The sequence below is a fragment of the Nilaparvata lugens genome, chromosome 3 (assembly GCF_014356525.2).
Source record: "Nilaparvata lugens isolate BPH chromosome 3, ASM1435652v1, whole genome shotgun sequence".
NCBI classification, from domain to species: domain Eukaryota; kingdom Metazoa; phylum Arthropoda; class Insecta; order Hemiptera; family Delphacidae; genus Nilaparvata; species Nilaparvata lugens.
In genome coordinates, this window is record NC_052506.1 from 60,556,876 (window position 1) to 60,570,694 (window position 13,819).

Below are 13,819 nucleotides of genomic sequence, written 5' to 3' on the forward strand. Positions count from 1 at the left end.
CATCAGCAGCAATACACTGTCTGATGTAGCGTATTTTTGAAGTTTTAAATCGCATTTTGGCACACTGCCTGGTAAGGCCTGTAATGCCACACAGGCCCGTAAGGCCTGGATCTCTTCTCTGATTCACTCCTTTAGTTCTTCCAAGGTGTGTGGGCGATCTTTTAAAACTTTATTTTTGAGGTAACCCATAGAAAAAAAATCACATGTCTTAATCGGGTGAGCGTGCTGGCCACCTCAAGTCCACCCTTAGTGGGATAAGCCGCCCTGGGAACATTAGCTTCATCCCGCTAAAATAATATTTTCCAAAGTCATTTTCCTCAGCAAGTTCTTCCAATTTAGGGCGCGAAACGTTTGTAGCATTGACACAACGCTGGGAGGTTTATTGACGGTGATGTTGCCATTCTCAAACAGCTATGGCCAGCACGCTCACCTCACCGCATATGTGATCTTTTTCTATGGGGTTACCTCAAAAATAAAGTTTCAAAGATCGTTCATATACCTTTGGAAGAACTAAAGGAGCGAATCAGTAGAGAGGAGATCCAGGCCTTACCAATCGCATTGTGCCAAATTCGTTATAAAACTTCGAAAATACTCTACATCAATGTATTGCTGCTGATGGCCGCCATTTAACTGATATAATTTTCAAAAATTGATAATAACTACATTTCAAAACTGAATTAGTTTGTTTATGTCAGGTGATTTATATGCCAATATTGAAAGATTCAAACTGAATTGAACCAATTCTTTTTCTTTTCTTTTAATTCTTTTTTAAGTTGAACGGTTCATTACTTATAACCAACCCTTCCAAACTCGTTAATCGGCTCTGCCCCCCACCCTGTACTATCCATGAATCAAGTTAGCAAATCAATATCTATTAAAATATGACTCATTCTATTCTGACAGATAAATGTATGTACCTTATACTTACCTGTCTATCAAAATGAGATTGAACATTACCTGCAACAAAGATAAGTTACAGTTATTGTATAATAATATAGTAATTAGTAGGGAATCAGTTGATGAAATTTTATATTTTACATTTTATATTTTATATTTTCTCATTTTCCTGTGAATTGATCTTTAATAACATTTTATTGATAGTCCAACAGCTGCAAGATAAACTGGTGAGAACTGAGGAGAAGCTGAAGACAACAACTAGTGGAGTGGAAGGCAAGGTTGACAAGTGAGTAATTCAATTACAAATTAAAAGGATTAAGTAATTTTCTTAACTAATTGCTGTATTGATCAAGATTGATAGTTGATACCCATATTTTAAACAAGATCTTGAATGTTATGATAATGAAACCTCAACCGTCAGTAGTGAACAAATTTACTAAAAATACTGACATTCGAAGAAAAATTGGTGTGGGTACTCTCACTGAATTATCATCAAATTTTGCCATTGAAAAATCAATTTTAATTTTAAATAATTGAACGATCGTTACCGAGTTCTCACTTTTGACCAACTGAATTTTGAACACGTATTCTTGGAACCTTTTTACAGGTCAAGTTGGACAACAAAATTGACTCACCCCTTCGTCCTTTTTCAGGATATAAAAATAACATTGAGAGAGCATAAGAAAACACTTAGTCAGCTGAAGAATTAATTGCATGCAATTAGTACAGTCAAATGAAACCTACTGTTGAATTATTCTTGTAAGAGAAATATTCAGCTGTTCATGATTTTCAACTCTGTATAATTAAAAGTTGCGGGTAACAAATATTACAATACACCAGTTCTGTTCTTGAGCGAGTTCTCCAACCCAGGGGTCTCTAATATAACAATAAACCCTTTTATTCCAGCCCTGGATGAAATCAGATTTCTGTTAATCTGCAATTAAGTGATATAATGTTACCATATCGAACCATATTATGCAATTCAAACAAATATGAATGCTATGCTTCAGATCTAACAATTTGATAAAACATCTAGTAAGCATTTTATTTATGTTGTCCCAAACATAACTTCCAAACAGAGAATATAGAATACATATTATTTACATAATTTGTCTTGAAATAAATTTGATTTTTGAAATAGATATTTCTCAATAATTAATTTGTCTTGAAATAAATTTGATTTTTGAAATAGATATTTCTCAATAATTATTTTGTCTATTTATAAATCTTTATAATTTTAGTTTTATGTTGGATAGTGCAGTTTATTTTTAATCTCCAGTTTGTATTATTTCATTCAACTAATGTAAGAGTGATTCAACCTTATTAGTTATGTTCCATCTCTTAATTCCACTGGCGACACAAGTAATCTTTCCTCATTGGTTTCATCACTTACATCAGGATTTTTCTTTTATTGTTACTTTTTAATAAGTATTTGAAATCTTTGTATTTTTCATTTTTGAATTAGGTGGTATTTTTGTTGTGTGTATTATTTATTATTGCATAATTTCGTATTATCTTTATCATTATGTTTCTTTTTTCATTTGTATCTGTACAATTTTTATTGTTGAGGAGACATATTTGGGGAAACCCGTTGTCTCTCCATTGTGAACAAATAAATAAATGAACTATTGATTACGTGCAATAACGCATGCAACTAATAACTAAAATAACATAGTATTGTCTCTCGAACTTTCTCTGCTTTGAACTTGGGCTGTCCTGTTGCCAGTATGTCTTGAAGGAGATTAGCTTTTGATGTTAGCATTTTTGATACACCAATCCCATCAGCCATTAGCCGTTTTCACACCGATATCTCGCCGACACGACATACCGACAGGTAGTATTATAAATGTATAAATAACATAGTATTGTCTCTCGAACTTTCTCTGCTTTGAACTTGGGCTGTCCTGTTGCCAGTATGTCTTGAAGGAGATTAGCTTTTGATGTTAGCATTTTTGATACACCAATCCCATCAGCCATTAGCCGTTTTCACACCGATATCTCGCCGACACGACATACCGACAGGATTTACTCTGATGGACAGTATAAGAGGAGACTGCGGTTTATAACTGCGCGAGGTCTATTGTTCTCAGAACTACTAGTAATGATAATAATAATGTGAATGATTGAATTATACCAGCGTGTAAAAATTGATTGATTCTTTGTGATGATTCGTCATTAATCAATATAGATTAATCGCATCGACATGAAGTAAGAACAGGACAGAACAGTTCTTGAGGTTGCCATTGGAAACCAGGAGACTGATAGCTTGAATATAACTTGAGGTGGTCTGCTCACACTCAATACATTAAAAAAAAACTTTGAAAAAATATATGCATTCAGAATGATGAGCGATGTACTGGATAAGAGAGAGATTAGAATGGCATATTTTGCATATGTCCAGTCCCTTTTGGAGTTTGGTATAGATGCATGGGGTGGTGCTTGCAAGACGGTACTTCAGCCACTCTGTATTGTCCAGAAAGCCATTCTGAAAGTAGCTCTAAAAAAATCCACGTTTCTCCACTAACATTCTCTTTGAGGAGAGTGTGGTCCTGACTGTAAGACAGCTCTTCATTAAAAACATTTTAAACATCTATTTTCCAACATGAACATTCTTGGGCCCATTACACATATGCATCAAACGCGGTATGCTATAAACACTGGTTGACTAGATTAGTATGAAATGTGTGCTTGTTGTTTTTAACTTGCTTCTATTGTATTTTTTCTTTTTCAACTGGTGATTTTATTGTTCTGCAGTCACTGTCTGAAGCATTTGTGAGGTTTCTGGAGAATGAGTCGCAGCCTCAAACACATCTGAAATTCCCTCTTGCTGATTTGAAAGCTGTGAGTATCAATAAGTTTTTGGTTCAATTTCACTTTCTTCAAACTAAAAATCAGGTAATGTCCCTTCAAGTACCACCCATCGGAGATTTGGAATCAATCTAACACTGTGTGTTCCTTCATTTCATTCAATTATCACTACTACGCTCAAGTCTGTAAATGAATAGGCTACTTGCTGTAACAAACAACCTACGCTAATATTAGAGTGGGATCTATTGTCCCAGTTTTTGACGATTTACTTGATAACTAGATAGTTCAAGGTCCAGTTTCTTGTACAGTCATTAAATAATCTAATTGACCATTAAAAATTATGGCTCAGATACACGATTCGTTTTTTCAGGCGAATCTGTACGGCTCGACAGATAGGGAGCTCACCGATTGGGTGGACAGAGTACATTAATCATGTTTATACTAAGTAATCGGTATCATCTGCATTATTTATACTGTATTGAAATTCTGCATTGTCATCATAAAAAGCAGATAGACCTTTATTTTTCCATTTTCGCACAGTTGCCAAATCGTTTATAGGCTATCTAGTAATACAATATATGAATTACCAGAATATTATATCTTATATTATGAACATTTATTATCAAACTATGAAAATTTAATGGCTAAATTCATTTATTAATTCATTAAATGGCTAGTTAATATATTATCAAACCATAAATATATTTGATGTTGAAATATATTTAACCATACACTTTTATCAGTATTATCAAGAATAAACAATTGATATTATACCAGGAAAGGTGACAACTAAGATTTCCTATCATTTCCACTATAAAACTTGAATTTCTCTATATAACTGTCGACATATTATGTCGAACTTATCTTTCTTTTTCCTTACTACATCTTACAGTTCACAATGACTTTTTTAATGAACTAAAAAAAAATAGGAGGTTATTCTACCTATTTTTTCTGGGCGGTTGATTGTTATGTATCTGATGAAGTGATTTTGAAGTGATTAACTTGACGAATTTTGTTCCTTTCAATAAAATTTATTATATTTTCATTAAGACTGTTCTAGTCGAATAACTTGTTTGTTTTTTCTTCAGGAATCAAAGAGTAGACGATCATCTTCAACTGCATCTCCTTCGGTGCTGCTTTCAGATGTGGCCTTGTCCAACTTGTCTCAATTCTCATCTGGTAGAAGTGGAACTATTTTAAAAGATGTCATGAAGGATGATAGACTAGTATGACTGTGAGAGATAACCCTTTTTGCATATTATTCATAACCGTGGTTTCCACCAGTATTGAGTTTTTATCGCAAATAATACTGTAACTATTGAATACTGTATAAACCATAGTAATTATTACTCATTTATGCTTCTCATGTTTTTGATTAAAGTAAATTTGATGAATTGTATGTATATTCTTACTCGATTCACATTATTTTCCATAATTTGATTTTGCCTTTATGGATCACATCTCAATTTATTTGGTATGATTCCACATAATTGTATCAAAATTCGGAAAGGGAGCAGTTTTGGTCTGGACCTGTACGTCCTTTTCTCATCATATTATTCGATCTGTGTATTATGAAATGTGAATGAATGAATAAATTATCTCCCTAATCTTTATTTTATTTAAAAAAAATGTAGGTTGTCTGTATTAAATTATCTACTTATGTACAATTAAATTGATCATAATTTGAAATTGTATAGCTACGTGTAAATATAATAATGTATATTACTGTTAACTTGTCAGATATTTTCTGTCTATATTATGAAGTTGATATTTTCTGAAGAATAAAGTTCTTGAAACTATTTTCAGTTTTTTCAATAAATTCTTAGCATCCATTAATAATGAGATAAAAGTATCCATTAGTTAAAGGAATTAACCTGAAATTGAGATTTCGAGAAAATGGGTCTTGAAGTTTTCAACTAGTTTTAAAATAGAGAGGTTTTTTTCTAAATACTTGGAAATTGTATTATATGGTAGTTTGATATTTTATGAATAGAGTGGAATATAAAAATTCAAAGTATACAGCTACATTTAATCTATATTGAATGTTTAAAATATGCTTGTAACTGCCCTTATTCCATTCAACAGCTTAATACTGCCCTTTTTCCGTTCCATTCACATTGAATGGAAGAAGGGCAGTTTCAGTCGTTTGAGACTCTGCATTATATTTTAGCTATAAAGTAATAAAAAAAAAATGAAAGATTAATTAATAAAAACTTAATAATGATGATATTTATTGAATTTATTTTTCAAAAATTAATGATAAATGATAACAAACAGAAAAGTTATAACTACCTAAATGGTAGAAGTCTTATGAGATAAGGGAAAAAGTGATATACATTTCAATATATAACCTAAGTGGTAGCTGCCTGGACTTTGCAAAATTTGGTCGAAATAGGCCAATATGAGATAAGGAAAAAAGTGATGTACATTTCAATATATAACCTAAGTGGTAGCTGCCTGGACTTTGCAAAATTTGGTCGAAATAGGCCAATATGAGATAAGGAAAAAAGTTATATACATTTAAATTTATAACCTAAGTGGTAGCTGCCTGGACTTTGCAAAATTTGGTCGAAATAGGCCAATATGAGATAAGGAAAAAAGTTATATACATTTCAATATATAACCTAAGTGGTAGCTGCCTGAGACTGCGAATATATTGTCAAAATATGCCTTTTGGTCGTCACTCAGGTATGAGTAGAGACTTCTGACATCATCCTCTTTACCCGGCTTTACAGGTTGTGGTAAAACACTAGGAACACTCAAGTTACACTACCATGCTTATTTTGCCTCCCAAACATGAATGGAGTGAAACATCCGCTGAAACTTGATGCTACACACACAGTGCCATTGGCCAAATATTGTAATCTACAGTAAGATTGTATTTTGAAATGATGGTTCTTACAAGTAGATTTCTTATTTTCAAAAAGATTCTTCAATGTTTCACCCCAATCAAAAATCATATCACCTGCTTCAATGATATGAAATGGATTATATCTACTTGTGCTGAAAATATTGAAATATTCGTCAGCCGAATAAATGTTCTTTCTTCTTTAGTTTTTGACTATACAATCCAAAGTTGCGATCACACTGATTGTACGAATGACCGCGGACCGCAGAAATATGCAACACTGTGATGTTCACTTTCATTGCTAGCCACGAACAGAACCGAATCATATTAACATTTTTGTTCTCGCCTCCAACGGCATCTGAGAATAGAATCAGTTCATCAAAATTCTCCAGAGTTCTCCTGCTAAAAAAAAAATAATCTGACAAGAAAGAGCATACGGTGTTAGGGTCTTTCTTTGTCTCGGTTTCATTGAAACAGTAAAAAAAGCTCGAATCGTCGTTGAATGTTTAATAGATATAGCCATAGAAGTCTTTTGTAGAATTGGGATGTGTCACATTTAATTTAGGAAGAGCCAAATTTTGGGCATAATAAAATTCTAGCATAAGACAACGTGAGTTCTGATCTTTGGACAGATTAAGAAAATGGGGGTCTACTCCTTCATAAGCAGAAACTTTCCTCAAAATGGATACCATGAGCTACCTTGCATGTATCATTTGGATTATTTTGAAACCTCACATTACAAGCAGTACAATAATCGCAGACATCTGTTCTTGGTAATTTGAAAGTTTAATCTGTAGTTTTGAAAAATTTGTAATATGACTCATATCCAATCTGGTTGTTGCCAGTCTGTGATTTATAGTATTCTCAAAACAAATAAAATAGAACTTCGACACTTGAATAAGAGCATTCAAAATACAATTTTTTCGATTTGTTTCTAGTGTAGTGGGAGGGTCTGTGTGGAATACCCTCCAAATGAGCCCTGGCCAGGTCCTATACAACATCATCTGCTTTATGGGGACGATTAAAATGCTTTCCCCTCATGTCATTCATGGGCGCTCTATCCGTCATTTTATTTCGAACATTTCACTTAGTTGATACAAGTTAATGAAAAACTGAAGACAAACTGGTATCTGCTGGGTATTATCTGAACTATATTTCTAGGAGTACTTACGATTTTTCGTTTTAAGTGTAACTTGTTTCACTTTCACAGGCTCGAATGTTATGCAGCTAGCTAGATGCGAATCTTGTAGAGATTTGTTACCATAATCGTAAAAGACTTTCAAGAGTCTCTTCTGCTCACACACATTAACATTTTTGTAACATTGTTTGGTGCAACAAGTTTTGATTTGTTTAAAATTCTTACCCTCCACTTTTGTTCCTTTTTTACTGGTGTATTTTTCCCCGAATTTCTTCTGATTTTCCTTCTTTTTTGTTGATTATACCGTTCATTTTCATCCGATTCACTCAACTGAGAATAGTCACTCTTGTCAACACTGCCTGCTCATTGTAGGTTTCATTGAATAAAAAATAATCAAGTTCAAATACTTTCTATTACTTGAAGTTGATTTTATGATTTCAAAAGCAAAGTATAACGTATTAGAGCATAATAATCATGAAGCATTATCTGTTTACAACCAATCCAAAAGCCTAAGCTCTGATCACAGACTGTGGAAACGAGAACTGCTGACTAATATAACCTTCTAAAAATCAACGTCATGATCTCGAGAAAAAAGATATTAAAGTGGAACTTTGCAGGTATACCAACTAAACTACGTAGATTCCAAAAAAGCATTTAACGGATAAAGGGCAGAACTTGGATTACACCCCTATTCTGTATAGCTCCTAGATATTCTAATATAGCCCCTATTCTATATTAGCAAAAAATTTGCTAACTTGCTTCTTATTCATCCAATTATTGCAGTCTCTCCACTATTTTCTTGTAAAGAATCCTTCATGTGGAAGTTTGTATGAACTTCTTGTAGCCCGTATAAAATATGAGTCTATATTTGAAATACCAGTACGATATAATCAAATCAAATCAAATCGTTTATTGCACAAAAATATATACAGAATACAACTGAAAGGGAATTGACAACTTTGTGCTACACGTCGGCAAAAGAAAACTTGTACGCCGACGTGGAGTCTTAATATAACTTATTCACTTATACATTAATATTAATATATAAAATGATCCTACAATATTATAATATAGGCTAACAGTAATTAACATTCAACCAACTAAATATTCTATTCTAAGAAATAACAATAAATTAAAGATATACATAAAGCTGAATTTAAGATTCATACAACATCAATCAATATTAAACCAAATCATTAATTGAATAGAAATAATTTTCTTTCACCCAGGTATGGAAATCTTTTATTTTAGGCTTCTTTATCAACCATCCTCTTGGAACTTTATTATAGAGTTTATTTCTCAAATAAGAAATACTTCTACGGGATAGGGTGCTATCAACTCTTTCAATTGTGATTAAGTTTTGAGCGACTTGTCTAGTTACTCTTTGAAAATTTTGAATATTTTTTAATTTGAGCACATGTTTCTTAATAGTCTTTAAAATGAACAATTGTCTTATAGTGAACAGATTGGAATTTTGAAACAATGTGACACTTGGGAAATCTCTCGGATACCTCATTATTGTTTTGATAACTAACTTTTGTAAAACAAATAGAGGTTTTAAAGTTGAATCAAAAGTTCCTCCCCATATAGAATTGCCATACTGAACTAAGGATTGGAATAGAGCAAAATAAACAGATTTTAGTAATTTTAGACTCAAAATACTTCTAAGCATGTACATTTTTAAATTGACCACCCTTAATTTTCTACAAAGGTAGCTAATCTGAGGTGACCAGCGTAGATGCTTATCAACAAAAATACCAAGATACTTGTAATTGTTTACACTCTCAATAACCTCATTGCAAGAATCACATGGATACCTGTTACAAGCATTATTCAAACAAAGCCTGTTCATATCTAGATCTCCTCTTGTTGTTGGACTGAAGGTCATACATTTCGTTTTACCAAGATTTAGTCTCAAATAATTACATTTTAGCCACTGAGAAACCTTATAGTAACCCACTTTTGTTTGCTTGATAACATCTTCCCAGGAACCTTCTTGGAAGATAAGTGCTGTGTCATCAGCAAAACAAATTGTCTTAGACCCAACTGAGTCCAGTACACTAGGCAGGTTATTAACATAGATCAAAAATAAAACTGGTCCCAATACAGTCCCTTGAGGTAGACCCCATGTCACATCTCTAATCTCACTATTACTACCACCACAGCTAACGATTTGGCTTCTACCCTTAGATAACTTTCAAAGAAATCTAACTCTATTCCTTGAATACCAATATTAGATAGTTTCTGGATCATTTTATCATGTGGTACTGTGTCAAAAGCCTTGGCCAGGTCCAGAAACATTACCAAGGTTTTTTTATTTGTTTTGAAACCATTGTATATTGTCTCAGTTAAGGACTCCAATGCATCCTCTGTGCTTCTACCCTGTTGGAAACCAAACTGCCTCTTATCAAGGATTTTATTAACATCTAGATATTCAACTAATCTTTTCTTTACCATTTTTTTGAAAATTTTAGAAATAGAACTTAGCAAGCTAATTGGTCTATAATTTTGAGGTATTTCTTTACTCCCCCCTTGTGTAAAGGAATAACTTTTGCATGCTTGAAATGTAAGGGAAAGTATCCAGATGAAAAACAACAATTGAAAATTTCTGAAAGAGGTTTAGAGATTGTGTCAGTTAATAGTTTTAGCACGCTGTTGGATATGTTATCCCATCCAGGTGCCTTATTATCATTCAAACTTTTGATTACTTCCTTGATTTCTGTTTCAGTAACAAAATTGAAATTAAATGCATTTTCAATATCTATTGTTTGCTCCAAATATTGATCTTCATTCTGTCCATGTATATCAATTTCCTGCGCTTGATTTATACCTACATTCACAAAATAGTCATTCAAAGCATTAAGATCTTGATTTACATGTAATTGTGAATTCTTATTTACCCCAATAATTGCTTGATTTATCACAGACCATATCTTCTTAGGGTCACCTTGAGCTTTATTTATTTCTGATTGATAATATAAATCTTTTGCTTTTCTAATTAGATCTACTATTCTATTTCTGTAAGACAGGAATTTCCTTCTCAGCTCTACATTAAATGGTTCATTTTTCAATCTTTTATATAATCTATCTCTTATAGTTATGGACTTTAGAATTCCATTGGACATCCAAGGTTTCAAATGTTTTTTAGTTAAATTAACCTTTTTAATAACTGTTGCTCTACTGATGCACGTTTTTACATTATTTACAAATTCATTTACTAATGTTTCAATACTTCTATTCGCGTCAATCTCCCAATTCATTAAAGCACTCTCCTCTAACAACTTTTCTTTATTAACATTCCTCACTTCAATAAACTTACATGGCTTACTAGATCGAGAACAAACATCTTTTTTAATTGATGCGTGAAGAGCAGTCGCATAATGATCAGTAATTGACATTTCTAATACAGCAGTTTTTAATGAGTCATTATGTTTGGATTTAGAAAAAATATGGTCTAAACAAGTATTTGAAGCAGGACGAGTTTTTCTATTGACAAAGGACTCAAACCCATGCGAACTCATAATAGACAAATAATCATGCGTTTTTTTAGAGTTACATAACAAATCAATATTTACATCACCTATCACTAATGAATAATCAAAATTAAAGCATGAACCATTCATATAATTATCAAGTTGTTCTATAAATAAAGGTATACTTGTACTAGGAGATCTATAAACGGATGTTACTAAATATTTATTATTTTTAGTTTGCAGCTCAACAGCTAAGAAAGGATATTCGTTTGGACTATCAATTTTTTTCGAGGAAATACTATTAGCTACATACATGACAATTCCATCTGAACGATTCAAGGAGTTACTTTTCATATATAAATTATAGCCATTAATGTTTAACAGTGATTTTTCTTCTTCAGAAGTCCAGGTTTCAGTAAAAATTAGAACCTCAAATTTTGTTCTCATGCTGTTCAAAATAATGAGAATTTGATCAAAATTTCTTTTCAAACTTCTTATATTTAAACTAAAAAAATTCAATTCATAATTAAGGGGCTGGATATAGTTCAAGTATTCATCGGTACTTTCACATTCCCTAACACTGTTAATACTATCTACAAATTGCGTGAGATCATTCATAATAAATGTTTAATCAAACCTGTAGCAACACTTTATTCCTCTCCGTTGATAACTTTTTTCAGATGGTCCAGTCCCTTGACTTTGAATACAGGTGAGCCCTCCGACTTCTTAGCGCACATTTGTGAACCACGAAACCAGACGAATTTCCAATCATTTTCCCTAGCTAACTCACGAGCGGCTTTCAGTTCTTTAGCACTCTTGGCAGTCAGCTGATTCATTAGCCTGAAGTGTCCGTTCGGCAGGTTTCTGTTGATTTTTTTCACGTCGATTCCGGGGCTGCTCCTATCTTCTCTGCTTATGGTTTGGAAAGCCGTCATCCATTTGTCCCTCATACTCCTTCTCACGAACCTGACGACAATCATCGGTGTAGTCTCTCGGTTCATGGATGGCAGTCTGTGAGCGACGCTGATTTCGTTTGATGAAAAATCAGACACTTTGAGAGCACTGGCTACGCCTTGTAGGATTTCGTCCATGTTTTCGTTCTTTGTTGCAGGTATACCGGTTAATAATAAATTTTCCCTCCTGGTATATTCTTCTAATATTTCATTTCTCTTAGAAAGAAATTTCACTTCTTCTTTCAATTTTTGGTTTTCAGTGATTAATTGTTCATTAGCTTTTTTGATTTCTCCGATATCCGATTTGAAACTATCAAAACTATCCGAAACAAATTTTACTGAGTGAGTTAGTTCCCCTAATTGTTGATCAATATCTTTTTAAGTAAAAATATTCGATAATGATTTTTATCAGTAAAAGTATGAGACAAACTTTGCCTTCAAATATATTGTCTCCTTATCGACATGTCTATCATGTCGAGGTCTACACTTCACACTTGTAAATTTGGCAAAACCTGTATACATTTGTATTTGCATGAAAGTCTAAATAGAGCTTTTTATTATCTACTAGAATTGTTAAAATTCAACTTCACTTATTTTTATAGTATGGAAAAAATATCTTCTTTTGATATAAAATGTGCTCATTAACGCATTATACTAAAATTTCTTTTGCACCTCAATTGACAAATATTAAGGTGCGTACAGACTTTCGCTCTGCTCCGCAACCGAACGTCACTCCAGCAGAGCGATTGATGATCGACAGTGGTTCGACCGGGGAACGCGAGAAGATCTAACATCTTCCGTAACGTTCATGATGGGTGCGTGGGCGGTGCGACTGTGGTTCGATGGAGGAACGAGGGCGGTACGAGGGAGGAGCGTGCTCGGTGCGGGTTGGAAGAGCGTATATGTGTACGCAGCTTAAAGATGACAAACTAATTGAAGAAAGAAGAATTGCTTACGTGGCTGACCACTAACTGTAGAACTAACTTCATCATCAGCGAGAGGCTTCTAACATGAAATAAACAACCAATAACAATTAACAAACCACTGGAAGATTACAAATAATTATATAATGATAGCCTATTTTGTTATTTCAACTCTTTCCAACTCACTTGATAGAAACACATTATTGACCGTGTATCATGCATCTTTACTCCTATTTGAACTATGGTACAATATAGTGGGGTAATTTCGTAGACAGCCGTAAAATTTTCATTAAGCAGAAAAATATATTGAGTCACTTGTAGATTGAAATCAAGGGATTCATGTAAAGCATTTTTCAAAGATCTCAACATAATGCCAGTTGCATGAAAGCCGGTTAAATTTTAATAGTGATTAATTCTACAAGGACCAATCAGAGAAGCTTTCTTTTTGAAAAAGTCTTTTCTTGGTTTTCATGAAATTAATCAAGATTAAAATTTAATCGGCTTTTTGGAACCGGGCCTCACACTTCCTTTCATTTACATTTATCAGCTGGTAGTGTTTGTTAAAGTAAACATAAAAAATTCCAATTTTGTACAGACCAGTATAATAATACTCGAAATAGAAACATCATTCCATTCCAATTCATAGAAACGTAGCATTTGAAACTCCATATTGGAACGAGACTTTATAAGCTGCCAACAGCCATTCGAAATATCGAATCAGTCATTTCATTCAAACAGGCAGTCAAAAAATGTTAATAGAGAAAAGTCTATACACAATC

General features: G+C 33.0%; 1 protein-coding gene and 1 long non-coding RNA gene across 3 annotated transcripts in view; both read left to right on the forward strand.

Moving 5' to 3' along the window:
- The window catches only part of LOC111054508 (thyroid receptor-interacting protein 11), a 99,530-nt gene extending 98,218 nt beyond the window's left edge, over positions 1-1,312 (forward strand). For both annotated transcript variants that reach the window (XM_039424265.1, XM_039424266.1), the window contains one exon: positions 1,102-1,312. In XM_039424265.1, the coding sequence (XP_039280199.1) occupies positions 1,102-1,187 (86 nt within the window). In that variant the 3' untranslated portion in view covers positions 1,188-1,312. The remainder of the gene's footprint in view (positions 1-1,101) is intronic.
- Positions 1,313-3,571: 2,259 nt separating this feature from the next.
- Positions 3,572-5,504, forward strand: LOC120350523. Its single transcript, XR_005570847.1, has 2 exons — positions 3,572-3,738; positions 4,794-5,504. It is a non-coding gene; the product is annotated as an uncharacterized LOC120350523 (long non-coding RNA).
- The last annotated feature ends 8,315 nt before the right edge of the window (positions 5,505-13,819 follow it).